Raw genomic sequence first — 20,943 nt, forward strand, 5'->3', positions numbered from 1 at the left:
TGGCCAATAATGTTGGATCAATTGAATCAAGTTGAATATTGAATATCACTAGAATAGAGTACCTTTCATTGGCTTTGGATGTATTATCTTTTCTTTTTTAATGTGCAACTCAAATTTATTAAGAAAAATTACTGGCAGCATGTGCTAAACAGCCCATTATCTGTAGCTTTTCCATTAACTGGCCTTTCCCATAACCACTAACATCTGAACCATCTCAGGAATTCCTTACTCCAAGACATATTCTCTTCCTCCTTAAAGGTCATTCCTACTGAATTCATGCAGCTCTCTTTGAGACTCAAAGAGAGTTTAGATGTGGTTGTTGTATTAGGCGGGATGTCAAACACCATTCCCCCTCTTCAAAGGACACCAAAATCTGAAGATACTTGTAGAAGGTTTGGGCAACAGCCAGAGACCATTGAGGCTGGCCTTGTCCTTACCCATAGCTTTGTCCTTAATCAGGACTTCACGAAAGGTAAAATTTCAGGTGCCCCTTATCCATTCACTCTCCATTTGATCAAGGAACATGTGCTTCCCATCCAAATTCACCTAGCATGAAATCTTTACCAAGATTATATTGGTCTCCAAAAGTAAAACAAGAAGAGGTAAGCTGAGTGGGAAAGAGAGTATTATCTAAGGGAGTCTTAGAATTTAAATGTATAGGCTTGAAATTAAAGGTGCAGTAAATATAGACCTATAGTAAATTGCTTATGATGTAATAAAATAGAATTATGGATATGGCAATAAAGACAGGCAATATAATACTGTATATTTAAGGAGTAGCTATCAGCAAAGGAATAGATCAAATTGCCATCTTGTTTTCTGCTGATAGCTTCTGGAATGGTTATCGTTCCACAGGAATGCAAAACGGGAATCAACACTACTGAAGCTTTCCATTTCTTTTTTTTTTTTTTTAATTTTTTTTTTCAACGTTTATTTATTTTTGGGACAGAGAGAGACAGAGCATGAACGGAGGAGGGGCAGAGAGAGAGAGGGAGACACAGAATCAGAAACAGGCTCCAGGCTCTGAGCCATCAGCCCAGAGCCTGACGCGGGGCTCGAACTCCCGGACCACGAGATCGTGACCTGGCTGAAGTCGGACGCTTAACCGACTGCGCCACCCAGGCGCCCCAAGCTTTCCATTTCTTGACTGCCAGCTAATAGTTTCACCCGTCTTTCCTGGATGACCTCGCAGTTTGTCACAATGGGCACACAACAGCTAGTTAAGGGGGTAAGCGAGGTTTATTAGAATATGCATCATAACATCACGGCCCTGTCATAGCAAGAATAAAACAGGAAAGTGTAACAAACAAAGAAACCCAATGCGTTATATGGTACAGTTACTTGCTTTATTTGCAAAATCAAGTTACAGAGCTAAAGATTGCTATTTGATATACTAAATAAAGTAACATTTTATGAAGGAGAAAAATACAATAATTAAAAGCATCCACTACTGAAAGTTTCTTTTTGTTATTAGTTTCCTATGGCTGCTGTAACAAATTACAAGAAAACTGTGTGGTTTAAGACCATAGAAATCCATTTTCTCACAGTTCTGGAGCCCAGAAGTTCAAAATCAAGTTTTTAACAGGGCCCACCTTCTTCAGGTTCCAGGAAAGATTCAATTCCTTGCCTCCTCCAGCTTCTGGTGGCTCCAGGCAATTCCTTGGTTTCTGACTGTATCATTCCAATCTCTGCCTCTCTCCATCTACACCTGCTCTTGGGTGATGTCAACCCAGTCTTACGGCTTTAAACACCACCTAAGCATAAACTTTGGTGATGACTCCCAAATTTCTATTTCTAGACCACGTCTCTCCCACGGAATCCAGATCAGTATAGGTGACTTCCTAGTTGACATCTCCACTCAGATTTGCAACAAGAATCACACAGTAATCATGCTCCAAATCAGGCACCTGCTCTTTTCTTCATCTCGGTGAATGGCAATTTCAGGCCGAAAGTCAGTCATTCTTGACTCTCTTTTCACTTCTAATTGGTCAGCAAATCCTGCCAGCTCTACCTTCAATTTTTTATTTAGAATTTCGCCACTTTTTGCCGTACCCCAACAACTGCTAATCTATACCAAACCATCATCATCAGTCCCCTGCATTACCCCAGTGCCTCTGGTTAGTCACCTGATATTGTAGCGGCTTCAGTAGCAGATCTCGGCTTTTTCTCTTGCCCCTCTCCTCCCTTCAGTCTGTTCATAGTACAGAAAACAGGGTGAGCTGTAGGGACCCTGTGCCATGTGTGTCTCCTTTGCTCTCACACAACTACTGTACTCACAACACTTCTGACATTTCTGGTCACCACATGGGTGGTGATTTTCCCACACCAAGCAATTCTCTGCGACACCTGCTGGGTGTTCTACAGTTTATCTCAATTCTGAAACTACCTACCTGGACATAGTTTCATACTCCACAGGATAAGGGCTGAGTGCCATAGGATTGCCTTGCTACTTCAGAAACCAATAGCAGGTCCCTGGTTACCCACAATTGCTGAATAACTCAGCTGCAAATCAGAGGTTTCCATGATTTCCTCCTCCTTGGATTTGATTATTTGCTAGAGCAGCTCACAGAACTCAGGGAAACACTTACTTGCATTTGTCAGTTTATTATAGCATATTAATGAAGAGATACACAAGGCAAGGTTTAGGAGGGTACCAAGCACAGAAGCTTCTGTTCCCATGGAGTTGGGGCGTATCACCATCTCAGGGCATGGATGTTTTCACCACCCAGGAAGCTCTATGAACCCCATCCCTCTGAGCTTTTATGGAGGCTTCATTACATAAGCATGATTGATGGACTTCTTGGCCATTGGCAGTTGGTTCCACCTTAGGTCCTCTCCCCTCCCTGGAGGTCAGGGGGTGGAACTAAAAGTCCCAACCCTCTAATCATAGGGTTGGTTCTCTGGGCAATCAGCCCCCATTCTTAGGTGGAGCCCTCAAATCACATTATCAGCATGACAAAAGACAACTTCATTGCTCTTATCACTTAGGAAATTCCAATGGTTTTAGGAGCTCTGCACCAAAAAGGGGGATGAAGACCAATATATATGTCTTATTATAAATCACAACGGCACATAGGAAGATCCTCTTGAAATATGTCATTTGTCTACTCAAAACTCTCCAGTGGCTTCCCATGTCACTCAGAATAAAATCCAGGTCCTATTACGGCCCATAAACCCTTTATGATTGGCTCTAATCCACCCCTGTCGCTGCCCTCTGCTCATCTTCTATCAGTCCAGACCCGACCCAGCTCACCGTCTTTCATCCTCACTGCTCCTCAAAATTAACACCAGGCGGCTCCTACCTTAGAATATTTTGTTCCCTCTGACTGGAATGCTCTTCTTTCAATGTCTTAGGTTCTTACTTAGAAGTTGTCCTCTTTGTGAGATCTTTCCTGGCCTCCTACCCTAACATGTCAATGCCTTTCTTCCCATTCATGATCAGCTCCCCTTCTGGCATGTAAGCTCCAAAAGTCAGATTTCTTTTTTTTTTTTTTTTTTTTTTTACTGCTGTATCCTCAGTGCCAAGTACAGTGTCTGACTCATAGGAAGCTAAGCCTTTTATAAATAAATAATTAAATAGTGAATGAATCAGTAAATGAAAAAAAATGAGTTCTTCAGTAGAGTCATAGACATGGCATATACAATCAGTTGAAGTCGAAAAAAGAACTTAAATATATGTGAGGATGTAATTTTATTACATTTCTGAATGGTATCACTGTACATGTATTATTGGAATACATTCACCATTACAGGGTAAGTCAAGTCAGAACAATATATTCCTTTTATGGGAATGAGATTCAATGTTATTATTTCAATGGGGTTTTTTCTTTTCTTTTCTTTTCATCATCAAGCAAGATGAATTCCCTAGCACAATGTAGCTTTGCTTTTCTTAAATTCCTTTTTGGGAAGAAGGGGCAAATCTCATACTGCCCACTCATCATCCAGCACAGGCTCTACTTAGAGGGAGCAGGTGTGGAAACAATAGACAAGGGTAGAACTGCTTTTCTTTAAGATGCCTGTAAAAGGGGCCTCCTTTTCTACCATGTTATATCCACACTGACTTTAACTGTGTTAACTCCCTGCTTTGTGGAAAGCTAGTGACCACCCAGTTTTTTTGTCAGGGCTAAACACAGCTCTCACCTGGAAAAAAGCATACACACTCCAGAGTAGTACCAAATAAATGCTCATTAACTGAATTACAATGTTGTAGGCATAGAGTTAGAGAGAAGGGTCTTTGGATGAAGGTGGTGATTTGAAGGAACATTAGGAAGCAGATTATTAAGTATCCCTGGAACCTAAAAAAATCAATCAAGCAAGCAAGCAAGCAATGGGACCTAGAGCCAAGCTGGGTCTTTTTCAAATACAGACAATTTCTGGACTCCATCCCATAACATTATGATTCTGCACAAATGGGATAGGGGCTAGGAAAAATGTGGAAACCATTGTTTACCTTAGGTATCATTGCAAACAGGACAGCAGTCAGTCTTAGCCTTGACTAAGTACTGCCTCTTGCCTAAAATGATCATGTTTTTTGACCCAACAATCGGTGAGTTTGTGATTAAAACCAATTCTCTTGGAAGTCTAGACAGAATTACATGACACAAACCACAAGCTCTTACTTGGCCTTCTTAAAGGCAACCTGTTATCTGTGCAGGATGTAGTCATCTCTGGTTTCCATCTGTGTCCATTTGGTCACAAAACAAAACCACCTGTCTTAGCCTGAACTTGTTGATGCAGGAATCTACCCAACAGAGGCAGAAACACACCTGTGGTGATGGAACTCTGCTGCCTAAATCCGTATTGAGATTTCAAGTGAGTTTTTCTCTGCTTACCTTAAACCACTGTACCAAATTTAGAACCCTATTGGAAGATAATTTTACATGCACAGATGTGATTTCCAATATAATTGTCCAGTTTCGATTTCAAAGCCCTTGGGGTAAAAAATGAAGATGTATATCTTAGCTTGGGTTGCCATGACAATATCACAGGCTTGGTGGCTTAAACAACAAACACTTATTTCTCATAGTTCTGGAGTCTGGGAAGTGTAAGTCAAGACATCAACAGAGCTGGTGTCTTTGAGGACATGTTTCCTGGCTTGTAGACAGCTGCCTTCTCTTCTGTCTTCACATGGATGGGTGAAACAGAGAAACTGAGAGAGAGAGAGAGAGAGAGAGAGAGAGAGAGAGAGAGAGGAGAGGAGAGAGACTGACCTTGACAGAAAAGGGCAAGGGGGAGGGCCAAAGGGAGGGGAAGAACAGAGAAGGAAGAGGAACAGAGGAAAGACCCAGGTAGGAGTTCCTCCTGTTGAAACCAGGAGATCCAAGCGTACAGATGACTGAGGCCAGAAACTGACTACATACACAGCCCCAAAGACTTGAAATATCTCATTGACAACCCCACACCCACACATTAAAAAAATAATCATGGGGCGCCTGGGTGGCTCGGTCAGTTGAGCGTTCGACTTCGGCTCAGGTCATGATCTTACGGTTTGTGGGTTTGAGCCCCGCGTCAGGCTCTGTGCTGACAGCTCAGAGCCTGGAGGCTGCTTCAAATTATGTGTCTTCCTCTCTCTCTCTGCTCTTCCCCTGCTCACATTCTGTCAATCACTCTCTCGAAAAATAAATAAACACTATTTTTTTTTAAATCATGCATGAGTCCCTTGGTGTGTGTCCCTCTACTCTATCAAAGACTCTGAGGTTCAGTTTTGTCAAATCTGAAACTATGAGGAAATGGTGAATGCCTAAAAGTCTGCTTCCTTAGGAGGAACTGGAATAGTGCCCATCAATGACTGTCCTGTCTCTATCAGATTGCACTTTCCTGGTACTTCCTCAGCCCTCTATATGCCTCACTTCACTGCAGGGTTTTGGTATTCAGCAGCAGCCCTTCCTAAGGGAAAAAGGAGAGTGTGGTGGGATGTTGAGCTAATGACATTTGTAACGCTTGTTTGGTGCCAGAATGAAAGAGAATTGCCCCCAAAATGACAAAACAGAGTTCACCTACTCACCACATAAGCACGTAATAAAAACACTTGTCATTATCTTAAACTCAGGGACATTCAGCTTTATGTAAAAGACAACTATATACCAAAGGAACAATTTTGAGGTGAGTAGGCAGTTTTACAACAATTTCTAATTCCTCTTTATCCACATGTAACAATACTAACTTATTTCTGGGGAATGATTGAGTTTTCAGGGCACCATCCACGCGTTATAACATTCCGTACACAGAGAAATCCTCTAAGGTAAGAAAAGAAGCATTATTAAACCACACCTGGAGATGAAGGACATCAGAAATAAATTGACAAAGTGAGAATACATATGTATAACACTACGTATTATAATGTATATAAATCAATTATATATAGTTCTATATAGAGAATATATATATTCTCTATTACATTGCCCTATGTGTGCATAGATTGGAGAATCCAACACCTGAGTTTGTCACAAAAAAGGCTTAGAGAACTTGAATAAGCTAGGCAAAAATGTGTGATCTCTTAGTTCACTTTTTCATATATAAAAACAGAAATGCTACCTCATATATGGAATGTTATAAGGCTTAAATGAAATATTACCAAGGAGCTATTTCATGGTAACTTTCTTCCCAATATTTAAGATTCTTTTCTCAAAAAAGAAGTGGGTGGACCAAGGTCCAAAATTCAGAATTTCTGATTCCCATTCTGGTATGTAGACCCTCCTACCAGCCTGCTTATGCAAATAAGTGATGCTTACATTTGAGCCAATGACTGATCTTTCTCCCAAATAGTTATAGGCTGAACATTTTAAGTTACTTTCATCTCCATAAGAATGGTGATTCTGTATAAGACGCATTTTCTCTTTCACCATGTGCTTGAAGAGATAGACAAATTAAAAAAAAAGTGCTAATAATTACTGTGGAAGCCCTAACACCACACCGTTTCTGAACTTAAGTCTGGGTCATTCTAATTGTGGGTCAGCTTCATATCTGTCTTCTTCTATTATCCGAGCTTACCATTGCACTATGGAGAATCCACTTAGCAGTCTGAGAGAACTAAAAGCTTGCCCACCTGCCTCAGCATTGTCTGAGAGAAGAAAAATAAATACATACATAAGGTCACTTAAGAGCAAAATTTTTCCTAACATTGACTTCAGAATAAGTGTCCAGTAAGAATCTGTAGGTAAAGGTTAACATGATCTCATACCATGGTCACACAGTGCTCAACTTTGGTTTCTCAGAGAACAGGGAAATGATCTCTACAAGAATATCTCCTATCATTAGTCTAAAACCCAGAGACATTGTCAAAGGAAGCCAAAGTAATTTCGTATGAACCTTCTCAGCTTTTGCAACCTCACATTGTAATTTGTTATTTAATACAGAAAATCAAGTGAGCAGGAAATTGCAAAATAATAATTAATTTTATAATTAATAAGTTATAATTTATAGTATTTATAATAATAAATATTATAGATGTGTATTTCTTTACAGTTCTTTCAAAATAAAATCAGAGTAATTTCTTTAAATTACAGTTTGCCAATTAGAGTTCTTTTTATAAGGATACACATAAATCATACAGTTGCTTGTGATGGTTATTTGAGATTTTCAACTTTAGATTTTTCTTTCCTTTCCTTTTCTTTTCCTTTGCCTTTTCTTTTCTTTTTTTTCCTTTTCTTCCTTTTCTTTCCATTCTTTTCCTTTCCTTTCCTTTTCCTTATCTTCTTTCTTTCCCATATTTCCTTCCTTCCTTCCTTCCTTCCTTCCTTCCTTCCTTCCTTCCTTCCTTCCTTCCTTTTCTTTCTTTCTTTCTTTCTTTCTTTCTTTCTTTCTTTCTTTCTTTCTTTCTTTCTTTCTTTCTTTCTTTCTTTCTTTCTTTCTTCTTTCTTTTGAATGTAGAGAGAACTTGAAGTGTTTGCAAATCAATCTGGCATAACCAAGTTCGGAAAAAACCTACAACTTACCCTCAGTAAGAGGTCCCTCAATGGTTAGACCTAGTTATAAGTATTCAGCATTCCATGGAATCCAGTTAATGCTTTATTCAAGGGAAATTAGGAGTATTGGTCAATCAAGGAATAAGTTAAGTAGAGGTCAGTTAAGAGAGACTCTACTGTGTGTCTTGTGTCTATTAAAAAAATTAAGAATGTACAGTTAAAAATACTCCAATTACATCTACTAATATCATCATGTCAAGCAAAGTCAGAGATGAGTTCTCCTACGAGGCTTTAAGCACTGATATTTCATATTGCCTCCTGTGAGGAGATCCTCATGTTTGAGATATCAAAGATTTGGTGCATATTCTCTGTTAGGGGAGAAGCATATTTCTCTACAGATGGGATGTAGGCTTGCTTTGGGGCCAGACCAAACAGTTTCTCAAAACAAAACAAACAACAGTTCTTTTAATCTGCCTGTGCACTTTGGAAAGTGCTGGAATATGACCTCAGAATTTTGAGTGATAAGAAAAGAAGAAGTGCTTTTACTTTGAAAATTTTAAGTGTATGTATGTCTCGTTTTGACCCCACTCAACTGTCTGAATGATCTATCTAGAGTCTAAAAGGTCTGCTTTTGAATCAAAAGAGCTTCATTCTGAAGAGGGATGGTCCTTACCAGATACAGCTCAAATTATGTTTAGGTCAACCACGGTGTGATTCATAAGTTATTTTTTTAATTTTTTTTAACGTTTATTTATTTTTGAGACAGAGAGAGAGCATGAACAGGGGAGGGGCAGAGAGAGAGGGAGACACAGAATCTGAAACAGGCTCCAGGCTCTGAGCTGTCAGCACAGAGCCCGACGCCGGGCTCGAACCCATGGACCGTGAGATCATGACCTGAGCCGAAGTTGGTCGCTTAACCAACCAAGCCACCCAGGCGCCCCCCCACGGTGTGATTCATGTCCAAACTGTGGAAAATCACTCTCCACCATGTTGTCAGTTATGCTTGATGTGGTATTAAATGTTTGGAATATGTTGGCCATCTGAGAGGTAATATATAGTCCAACTTTGGATTTGAAAACCGAGGCATACATATGAAGACCTATTTCTATGCATGTGACACATGCTGATAAACTTTTAACACTGGTTTTGGGATCTGTTCTGACCATTACCACATTTATTTTGGAGGGCCTTTTGTCTGAATCATTAATATTCTTCTTAAAAAATACACAGGAATGATGTGACTAATGCTTCTCATGCATCTCTTTTGCTTCTGCAGGAGGGATTTTTGAAACTGTGGAAAACGAACCTGTTAATGTTGAAGAATTAGCATTCAAGTTCGCAGTCACCAGCATTAACAGAAATCGAACCCTGATGCCTAACACCACGTTAACCTATGACATCCAGAGAATTAATCTTTTTGATAGTTTTGAAGCCTCGCGGAGAGGTAACTATTTTCCCATTTTTCAAAGCTTTTTTGGGTGATGTGTCTGCTCCACAAGTCACCGTTTTTGCTACCTGTCCTTTGTCAGAGTGGACGTCTTTGTGTAAATGGGTTGCAGGAAATCTCGGTCCTTGATGTCACTGTCCAGTACAATCTGAAGGATCCTAATGGATGTTGCCTAGCTCTGTTTTCTGGGCCATTCCGATTAGCTCACCCTTCAGTGCCCTCTACTCTATGATTAACTGGTTCAGCTGTGAATGGAAAATGTCAAGCTTGATCTGTTTTTCCTTCCTGAGGCTGAGATACCACCATGAAATTGTACAGCGCAGTCAAATAAAACTTCGTGGAAGGTCATATCCACCGAGCATGTGGAAATGTCCACAACGCACATAACTCACACCCTGAATTTTAACAGGTTGTAAACTACTGGGTTTACCTAGGATTTTCTCAACTTTTTTTTTTTTAAAGTCCTTTTCACAAAGTCATAAAAATATAAAAATTAAACCTAGGAGACAATCTCTGCATTTTTTTTTCCTGATTCTCTTTTTCTTCCAAGAAGACAAGGTCCTAAGAAGTAATCTACTTTATACATAGGCTGCAAGGTTTCTGTCCTGGAAAGAGCCGTTGGGATTGTGGGGCTTGTTTAGATGTCCCCCAAACACTCCTGAGACTACTCCAAAGTACAGTCACATTCAATACACTCGCAACTTGGCCTCTAACCAGGGAGCTGTTGAGACTCCATGCAGGTGTTATTGTGGACACCAAGGCCACTCAGCAACCCCCATAGGAGAAGAGGCTCTTTCCCTCATAGAGGAATGTTTTGCCAGTTAAAAACACACAAATAAATGGAATGCAATGAACACCATGGTTATGCCGATTTCCAAGGAACTAATATTGGTTGTTCCACATAGAATTAACTCAGCATCATGAGATGTGTACACCTTACACACTCTTCTGCAGGATTCCTAGTGCTCTTTACAAACAAAAGGTAAAGTGTTTTCCTAGCAGCACAGATGAAAAGCAAACAGTATAATGATTCTTCTTCTGATCTATGGCATGACCTTAGTATAAGAACATTTTCTTTTTATTTTTTTTTAATTTTTTTTCAACGTTTATTTATTTTTGGGACAGAGAGAGACAGAGCATGAACGGGGAGGGGCAGAGAGAGAGGGAGACACAGAATCAGAAACAGGCTCCAGGCTCCGAGCCATCAGCCCAGAGCCCGACGCGGGGCTCAAACTCACGGACCACGAGATCGTGACCTGGCTGAAGTCGGACGCTTAACCGACTGTGCCACCCAGGCGCCCCAAACATTTTCTTTTTAAAGATGGATGGAATTGCAGATACTACATAGGTCAGCGTTATCTATGAACAAATAATAAAATTCTATTTATACAGCTCTTCAAAGTCATCTTCACATAAATTATTTCTATGGGTTTGATCTCTCTCCTCCTCTGCCTCTCTCTGTCTGTCTCTGTCTTTTGATCTCTGTCTTTATCTCTGTCTGTGTCTCTCTGTCTCTGTCTTGCCTCTCTATCACACATGCACACACAAACATTGCTGAGCAAATACCTTAGACAGGCAAACACATTTAACAATGATACTTCAACCCACATAAAACTGAAAGCTTTTCTGTGGTCTCAAGTACCTGTCATACTTGTAAATTAAACACCCCCAAAGCTTCTTAAAACTGGTAATTTGCTGGCAAACAGAATTCAAAAAATTGATTTTCTGTCAAGTCATATTAGCATCCCAGAGCTAAATATTAGCAGGCATCTCAATCCATCGCCCATGTTAGACAAAACAACAGTTCACACATTCTCATGCTCTCATTTTGTTACCAATGAAAACATATCCAGGGAATGAGCTTCCGTAGACAATGGCAATTTACACTTACGTCACTTAATGCAGAAAATTATATGTCTTCATATCTCATGTGGCAATTCAGTGCCAAAGAGCACAACATGAGAAAGTTTTTCCTTGTGAATGACTGTAAACATTTGCAGTACCGTAGATATTTGAAATACGGTTTTCAAAATTTTATTATTTGTTTCTCTCTAGATCCAGTCAGATCATTTTGACAAAGCCATATAATTTTTCTACTTATTTTTATTTGTAGAACATTACTATAAAAATTAACACAGTTTCATTTAAAAATTTTGTTATTACTTAATTCAAATATTTAATTATTATCTCTTGGGAGTTCCAAACTTTTTAAAATTAGCATTAAAATAATGAGATACTATAAACTTCTATATAATGCCAGCATAAATTTATATCGGCATGAAGAGAGTAGACCCTATTTTGCATGGTTGTAGAGGATAACTGGTCCCAATCTTTCTGGAAGGGAATTTGCCTAATATGTATCAAGTAATTTAATTATAGCTGAGAATCTACTCTAAAAAAGTAATGTAAACTTCAGAGAAAAATATAACAACTAAATACTATAATATTAGTTATAATAACAAACGTTAGGATCAGCTTAAAGGTTCAATATCATCAGAACAGTAAAATAAATGATGACATAGCCATGGAATCGGCTATTCTACAGGCACAAAAAAAATATACTTTCGAAGACTCTGTAATGACTTGGGGGAAAGGGTCTGTTTTCAGTGTTAAGTTCAGTGTTAAAGAAAGCAACGTATCAACCTATGTCTGCATAGATTCAATTTTTTATAAGTGGGAATGCCAAAATATGAAGAGGTATTATTCCAAGATGATGGAATTATAGGGTCTTTTTTTTCCTCCCTTATGCTTTAAAATACTCTAAATTCTCTCAATGAGTATATAAAATCTTATAAAGAGAAAACCAAATAAATGTTATAGATTAAATTTTATACTGACTCGATTTCGTTAGGCTGATGCTGAAGCAGGGAGAGGCCTGTCCTTGAGCTTGGCCCCTGGCCTCTGGTAGAGTTCTGCCCTTACCTGGTGGCCCTGACTCACTTCATGGTCTATGGTACTAGTGGGTTGGACCACGTGGCTTCTGAGATCCCTTTAAGCTATGTTATGTTAATATTCTATCATTAAGTAGGTATCAATATCACTTACTATTCCTTAGCAGTTTTTCAATAGCCTGGAATCCCTTTCTGAGTTTTGGGAAGATGGCAACTGAAGTGCTTTGCAGCCACCCGGAGAATCTTCTGAATTCTCTGACCACATTAATATCCTCCTTGTCACCCTGCCATAGGACAATACTTCATTCACATGACATTCCCTTGGCCAGTAGCTTGTAGAGCAGCTCTGAGCCCCCGTGGGTTACGCCATGCCAGGCAAGGGATTTAGAAGTAATGGTGTGAGAACAGCCACTTATTTTTGATTGCACAGAGTTGGCCCTGTGATGTGTTGCTAATCAGTTCCACATTCAAATATCTCAATATTTTAGCATCTCGGGGATATTGGAAGTTGGATGAAGCATAATTTCTCAACATACAGATGGAGAGTGGAGAATTTCCAGTAATGAAAATAAAAAGAGGGATCATGGAAGGAAAGATGGAATTCACAGCCCTCTCTCTCTCTCCCCCCTTCCCTGCCCTCCCTCTCAACCCCTCCTCATCTGTGGCCACTAGCCTGCGACCAGCTGGCTCTTGGTGTGGCTGCTCTCTTTGGCCCTTCCCACAGTTCCTCTGTCAGCGCTGTGCAGTCAATTTGCAATGCTCTCGAAGTTCCACACATACAGACCCGCTGGAAACACCCATCGGTGGACAACAAAGACTTGTTTTACATCAACCTGTACCCAGATTATGCAGCTATCAGCAGGGCGGTCCTGGATCTGGTCCTCTACTACAACTGGAAGACAGTGACAGTGGTGTATGAAGACAGCACAGGTAGGGGACTCACACAGGAACCTCACCTGGCCATGTCTGGTCTGAACAAAGGGAGTCGGAGTGTTCTAGAGGCATTAACTCATCAGGTGGAGTACGTGAAAATGCTCTTTTTTATGAGGTGAATGGAGTATTCTAATTTGAGAATGCCATACATCTCCATGTCTATCTAATTCCTGTGGATCCTTTCTGATGATCCTTCCATCATCATATTTAGGGGGATGTTTTAAAAGAAATATCACCTTATTGATATTAAAGATGTGATTTCATTTCTCCCAACTCTCTTAAGACTGTGACCATGACTCCCTTCCTTAAATAATGCAGAGAAAGTTGGAAAATTACTACGAAGTATGCTTTCAACTTGTAAGTAACTGTGTACGTGTTACATGTTAGAAACGTTTCTAAAGGAGGTTAACGAGGAATCCAGTTAGAGGCTAACTCAGTACAGTTGACCATTTCATGGGAAAGTGACTGAGAACCCCCAGTAACAAACCCTTAATAAAGCTTGCATTGTTCCACCTGTTTATTTTAGGATCAGAACAGAAATGTGATGCTTGGAGCCCCCATCTCACTAGACACGTCCTCTGATCTGCCTTCATTTCAAGTTTCTTTGGCCGGCACCTTTCCCCTCTGTCTTCTTGTCACATTTCAAAGGGACTGAGGATCCCTTTTATTCAGTTAAATTCTGCTGGTGACTCTCCTTTGTCAAGTCTTTCTAGTTTAAAGATGTTCACCATCTCGTCCCTTTCATCTCCATTAACCCCAGCACTGTCTTCCCTGCACTCCCTGTACCTCACATCAGCTAGGATGAAGAGTCCATCATTCCTTACCCCCAACTTCATCTGAATCTTTTTTTCTTTTTTTATTGAAGTATAGTTGACACACAGTGTTACATTGGTTTCAGGTGTGCAACATAGTGATTCGACAGGTTTATACCTTATGCTGTGCTCACCACAAGTAGGTGAGCCACAAGTAGGTACCACAAGTAGGTACCATCTGTCACCATACAACACTACTACAGTGCCATTGACTATAGTCCTTATGCCGTGTTTTCATTCCTGTGACTTACTCCTGTGACAAGTCTGTACCTCCCAGTACCCTTCACCCATTGTGCCCATCTCCCTACTCACTCACCTCCCCTCTGGCAGCCAGCAGATTGTTCTCTGTATTTATGGATCTGTCTGCTTTTTTGGTTTGCTCGTTTGTTCATTTGTTTTGTTTTTTAGATTCCACATATGAGTGAAATCATATGGTATTTTTATGTTCTGACTTATTTCACTTAGCATAATACCCTCTAGGTCCATCTGTGTTGTCACAGATCCTGTTCTTTTTTATGGTTGTGTAATATTCCATTATATATACACATACACATCATCTTTATCCCATTCATCTATTAATAAATACTTGGGGTGTTTCCATATCTTAGCTATTTTAAATAAGGCTGTGATAAACAGAAGAGTGCATATATTGTTTGAATTATCATTTTCATCTGCTTTGTGTAAATACTCAGGAGTGGAATTGTTAGCTCATACATTTCTATTTTTAATTTTCTGAGGAAACTTCATACTGTTTTCCATGGTGGCTGCACCATTTATATTCCCACCAACAGTGTATGAGGGTTCCTTCTTTTCCTCATTCTCACCAGCATTTATTATTTGCTTATGTTTTTGATACCAGCAATTCTAACTGGTTTAAGGTAATGTCTCATTGAGGTTTGGACTTGAATTCCCCTGATGATGAGTGATGTTGAGCATCTTTTCATGTATCTGTTGGCCATCTGGTTGTCTTCATTGTAAAACTGTCTATTTAGGTCCTGTGCCCTCTTTTTTTAATTATTATTATTGGATTACTTTTTTTTTTTTTTTTGGTGTTGAGTTGTATAAGTTCTTTTTATAGTTTGGTATTGACCCCTTATAAGAGATTGCCTTTACAAATGTCCTCACCCATTCAGTAGGTTGCCTTTTTGTTTGGGTAGTGGTTTCCTTTGCTGTGCAAAAAGTTTTTATTTTGGGATAGGCCCCATAGTTTATTTTTGCTTTTGTTTCTCTCCCCTGAGGAGACGTAATATGTCTGACTCTCCTTTTCTGAAGCTGGCCCCTTACTACGGGTGATCCTCCCTCTACCCCGAAGACGGTGAAGTCCCTCATTCCACATGCTCTCATTCAAATATCACTTCTTCCTTAAAGCCCACTGGGGCCACCAGAGGGTTCAATAGCCCTTCATAAATATAAGCATTATGTTACATGTTTCAATTACCTGTTTGCACATGTAGGAGAATAGGAATTCCTAAACATTGGAAGTTTATCTTATTTATTTTTATAATCTGCCACCTAACACAATTATGGCCTATAGGACTATTTAGGTACTACATGTACAAGGCATAATGCTGTTTATTTTCTGCATATTTTTTCCTCCAAGGTTTAAAATTAGCTCCTTTCTTGATCTACACATTTGGTAATAAGGTTAAGAAAATTATTAGTGAAAATTAATAACGCAAAGCACTTACCAAGTTTTTAATAGTATTTCATTTTTCACTGTCCTTTTCACCAAGCACTGGCACTTATTATTTATCAGAGGATGATAGTAAGCCTCCTCTATTTTGCACTAAACTCTGGTTGCATTTTAAGTTGCCAGATAAAAGTGACTCTTACGGTTGGAAATATGCATTTAGATATTTTCTTATACCTCATCTCATTTTAGAAAGAAGTGAAGGTAGGTTATTGGATATATAACTTACAAATATTATATTCGAAACAGTTCTACAGGGAAGTATAAGCCACAGGCAGTCATATTCTTAAAGCTTCACCTGCTTGCTGGGAAGAAAGAAACGTACTATCAAAAAAATTCCAAAAGTAGATTTTAAAAACCTTGAGATAGAACATTATAATGTGTAGGGGTGGGAAAGTTTCCACTTCTTCCCTTCGAGGATCTTTGGCTGGTCAAGCAATGAAATTGACACGAGACATATTAACAGGAGAAAAGCAAAGTTTAATAAGACGTATACCACCTACAAGCATGGGAGAGACCCAAGAAAACAAAGTTAACTTACTGAAATGGCCTAAGCTATCACCTTAAATACCACCTTTTGCCAAAGATGAAAGATGTTGGGGGTGGGGAATCAGGTATGGGAGATTATCAAAAAAAGCACAGTGAACAAGGGCAAGATTATAATGCATGTTTAAGTCCCTGCCTTCTCTGTTGAGAAGAATTTCTAGAGATTGAGTCACCCCTGTCTCTCTGGTACAGTGAGGGAGTATCTCCCTTACAAAAAGGTTTCTTTTATACATGTAAACGTCTCTTACAAAAGGTGCAGATTTCAGAGCTTCATCTGCACCTGCTGTTTCTTAAAAATAAACGTCTTAAAAAAAATCCCCATGCCAATGGGACACATTTTGCCTGGCAAATTCTGCTCCCCTTCAATTATGAATGTAAGTATAGTCTGATCTTCCATGTTGCTTACCTTTGTAAATAGATCATCGCATGAGCTAGTAAAGTCATACTGTTTCTCATTATGTAATACACTCACTAGTACAAATTTTTCTCACGATTTCTACCATCTCCAGCAAAGCAGAGCCATCTAGAAGGAACACAAATTGATGAATGACATTAAAACTTTTGGATTTAAGAGCTCAACTAAAGGCATGAGCATAATATTATAGATTTCAAATTATATTTAGACAAAACCTAATTTGTAAAAGGGTAACACAGAAATTGATGTTCTAACCAACCTTCTGATTTCAGGTAAGCACCCAGAAGTGATGGGCATTTTGCACAGGAGGAAACTCAATCCTTTCTATCATTTTTTTACAAGAAACTGAAATCTGGTTTTCATCCTTATTAAGTTCACCTGAGCCCAGTTGTTCAATAAATACTTGCCAAAGTTGAAAATCCCAAATGAATTTGTATGTTGCCCATTAAGTTAGAAATGACTCATGTTAAAATGATTTTACCCACAAAGAAATTAAAAATGTAAATGAATAATCAATTGAGCTATTAAATTGGAACCCAGAGAGTAAACAGGTCAACTGAGATCAATAAAAGCAGACATCTTTTGCCTTTGAGTGGGTTTAATACTGCTTGACTCAGGGTTTTGGTTGCAGTAATTATCAAGACATAAAAAGGAGAAACCTTAGTAAACCTGAAGGAAAAGAAAGGACTTAGGTGTGCCCAGCACCCACCCTCACACCAGAATTAAGTACCCATTAAAGAACACTTTATTGGGATTTGTTTAGGAGTTTGTTAAATAGCCTGAAGCCAGCACAGATGTCTGGGGGACCAAATGGCCCATGACTCCCATTGAAGTCAAGGGGAGCACTGTGCTTGTCTCTAAGGACAAAATTCAATTCACTAAATACTAGCAGGCAGAATTCTGTCCTCTGGAAGTGAAAATGTAGAAAGACCCTAGAGAACTGTTGAGGGAGTGAAGTTGTGTTTCGCTTCATCTCTCTCTCTCTCTCTCTCTCTCTCTCTCTGTTGCCTGGATATTCCTCCCATCAGTCACCTAGTTCTCTCTGATTCCCACATTCAGAGGTGACCCTAGGCAGTGAGAAATTGCTGCTCATTGGTCATCCCCTCTGCTTCATTAGACCCCTTGTGGAAGCCTGGTTTCTATCCCTCACACACATCAAAAAGAGCTGAGAAGCTGAGCACCAAATGCAGTGTGGAGGATATTCAGCAGTTTCTGCTTTTTCAAGGCCAATCTCAGTGAAATGTAGCCCCAACTATTTCTGCAGAAAAGGGGCCGGCAAACTTTTTGTCTCTGATGGCCAGATAGCATCTAGCTTAAGCTTTGTGCGTCATAGGGTCGTGACTATTTCACTCTGCAAGGTAGCAAGAAAACAGCCATAGATGACACATGTAAATGAATGAGTATGGTGTCTTCCAACAAACGTTTGTTTATAACAAAGAAGGAGGCTGGTGTGGTGGGACCAGCGTGAGAGGGGAGGGATAGTGGGAAACTAGGTCAGAGAAGAGCACCTTATGGATCATGGAGGATTTTATAGACCACAGGAAGAGCTTCTGCGCTTCATGAAATGGGAAAACCATTGGAGAGTTTTCAGCAGAGGAGTAACATCAGATTTACATCATAAAAGGATCATTCTGGCTCTTGTATTGATAATTGGATAGAGGGAGGCAAGGGTAAAAATAGCCTCTAGAGAACTGAAGGCAATTGAGGAAGATAAGTTAATAGAAGAGTAAGAAATTGCCAGTTTCTAGAAATATTTTGAATGTTGAGCTAGCATAATGACCTGAAGGAGTGAAGAAAAATAGAGGAGTCAAGGGTGACTCTAACCTTTTTAGCCAGAGCCAATGGAAGGAGTTAACATCACCTAAGATGGGGAAGGTTATAGATGGAACTACTTTGGAGGAAAAAGGATGCTATCAGGAGTTTTTTCAGTCATGAGCATGTGAAGTTTGAATTTGTAATGTCTGCTACATTCAAGTGAAGGTGATGAACAGGCAGCTAATATATACATCTGGAATTCAGAAATGTAGTGTGAGCTGGGGGTACAAATTTGAGAGTCCGCGTATCGATAGGGCTAGATAAGGCCCTCAAGGAAATGAGTTCCAGCCAGATGCCTCTAGCCCTGAGTTCACAACACATCGCCATCAAAAGTTGGGTTGTTTTTTTTTTCATCCATGGTTGCCTTATATCATTTTTCTTAACACATCAGAGCCATGAGATTTCTAAAACGCGGCCTAAAATTAAGAGCTATTAACTATCATTGGAAACAACGTCTCAAAGCTTTATAATGAGGATTAATTTGAAATAAGGTGGACACACATAAAAATGTCAGTGATTGAAAGAAGCAATAAATTCAAGGAAAAAACACAAAGCAAATGAGAACCGCAGATATCACAATAACTAAATTCTTGAGTTCTGATTATGTGGCACACACTCTTTTAAATATTTTGTATGATTAGCTCGTTTAATATGCTCAACCACTCCAAGTGAGATAACAGCTCGAATGGCTGTATTTAAACAGTGACTTGTTATTTACTGCATTTATTACATTTCCTTTCATCTTCCCATAGAAAACAGAAAGAATATACTGTCCAGAACCAAGAACCTTGACAGAGGCCTGAAATTTGGACTTGAAGAAAGTTAACATTTTGCCATAAGTGACAAAGCCAAAATGAAAGATATTCAGTATGCGATCAGTGCCAAATAAAGAATAAGTAAATCTTTTCCCTTCAGCAATCACAACTTACCCCCACTGTGTTATTATGACCATTTGTGCCAGGCAGAACACTTCTGCTACATGCCTTCCCACAATTCCACCTGAAATAGCTGGGGGATAGAAATCCTTGGCACTCAGTACCAACAAGATAAAAAATTATAGCTCTTTTTTTTTTTTTTTTTCCCTCTGTCCTCACTCTTTTCTACCCTTCCTATCCACCCACTCCGGTCCTCTGCCCAGAACCCTATTCAAATTTTCAGAATTCTGTTTGGAAGCCAATCTTTAGATATTGCATGAAGGTATATTATTTTTAGCTACCATTGATATCAGCAAGAATTCAAGACTAAAATACTCTGGTTGAGCTAACTGCAACACAGTTCATCTCAAATATTTTGACTAGATTCTTCTTTGAGGTCCTTTGATCAAGGGACACAATTTTTCTTTTGGGAAGTCCCTAGCTTTTTTTTTTTTTTTTTTTTTTGGATACACATTTGAAAAATCGTATGTATGAAGATCTGCACTTAAAAGTGCTATATTTCCCCCAGGTAATTCACTCACTTACCCATTTCCATTTCTCAATTCTGATTTTTCCTTTCCTCTGGAGGGTACATAGATCCCCTTAAGAATCCTATTAGATTTGGGTATATTAATACACCAACAAGTTTTTGAAATGCCATTTTCTATGTTTCTAAGTACAAATGAAGAGGAAATTAACATTTAAAATGTACGATCTTATCTTTGGGTCCCAATGGTTTATTACACTCATTTTTATGGCATCAACCCCACTGATGTGGTTTAATCAACAGGGAATTAAATTAAGACTCAAGAAGACATAGGTACTTTTCTTTTGAACTAATACCTATTGAATATAACTAAAGCTGTCCAGAAATGAACTGGGCTTCAGTGTGAGGTGGGGAGTTTTTCAAATAGAGAGGTGCAGCAACAGCTGTGTAGAGGGGATTCGTGCATCAAGTAGGGGTTTGGCCTTTAAGGTCCCTTCCAATTCCTGGCATCTGTGACTTATTTTCAGGACCAGTCTAAACAATTAACCTCACTGTGTCTCACTTTCTTTACTGCAGAATAGCACTGATACCTTTTCACCTCAAAGGTGTATTGTGAGGTTTATTGAGATATTTATAAGGCATATAGCATCCTTCATAAAAGGAGTAATGTAAATGGCAGTTTATTATTACTTAAGGAGAAGGCATGGGAAATTGTAAACACTCACTGTAAATAGCAGGTTCTTTTTTTTTCTCCTCCGTATCTCCACCTGTTTCCAGAGTCACTCCCTGTGTATGCAAATCAGCATTTTTCTGTGTCATATCTGAGTGCACAGAGTGGATAGCTAGCCAAAATGAGTGTTTAGAATTGGCCGTTTGGGAACCCTCTTGCACTGTTGGTGGGAATGCAAACTGGTGCAGCCACTCTGGAAAACAGTGTGGAGGTTCCTCAAAAAATTAAAAATAGACCTACCCTATGACCCAGCAGTAGCACTGCTAGGAATTTATCCAAGGGATACAGGAGTACTGATGCATAGGGCCACTTGTACCCCAATGTTTATAGCAGCCCTCTCAACAATAGCCAAATTATGG

The 20,943-nt window shown here is 39.3% G+C and overlaps 1 protein-coding gene across 5 annotated transcripts in view; it reads left to right on the forward strand.

The window, feature by feature from the left end:
- The window catches only part of GRIK1 (glutamate ionotropic receptor kainate type subunit 1), a 372,065-nt gene that overhangs the window by 220,434 nt on the left and 130,688 nt on the right, over positions 1-20,943 (forward strand). For all 5 annotated transcript variants that reach the window (XM_019839466.3, XM_023238826.2, XM_023238825.2 and 2 more), the window contains exons 2-3: positions 9,181-9,348; positions 12,915-13,172. In XM_019839466.3, the coding sequence (XP_019695025.2) occupies positions 9,181-9,348; positions 12,915-13,172 (426 nt within the window). The remainder of the gene's footprint in view (positions 1-9,180; positions 9,349-12,914; positions 13,173-20,943) is intronic.

The sequence above is a fragment of the Felis catus genome, chromosome C2 (genome assembly GCF_018350175.1).
Source record: "Felis catus isolate Fca126 chromosome C2, F.catus_Fca126_mat1.0, whole genome shotgun sequence".
NCBI classification, from domain to species: domain Eukaryota; kingdom Metazoa; phylum Chordata; class Mammalia; order Carnivora; family Felidae; genus Felis; species Felis catus.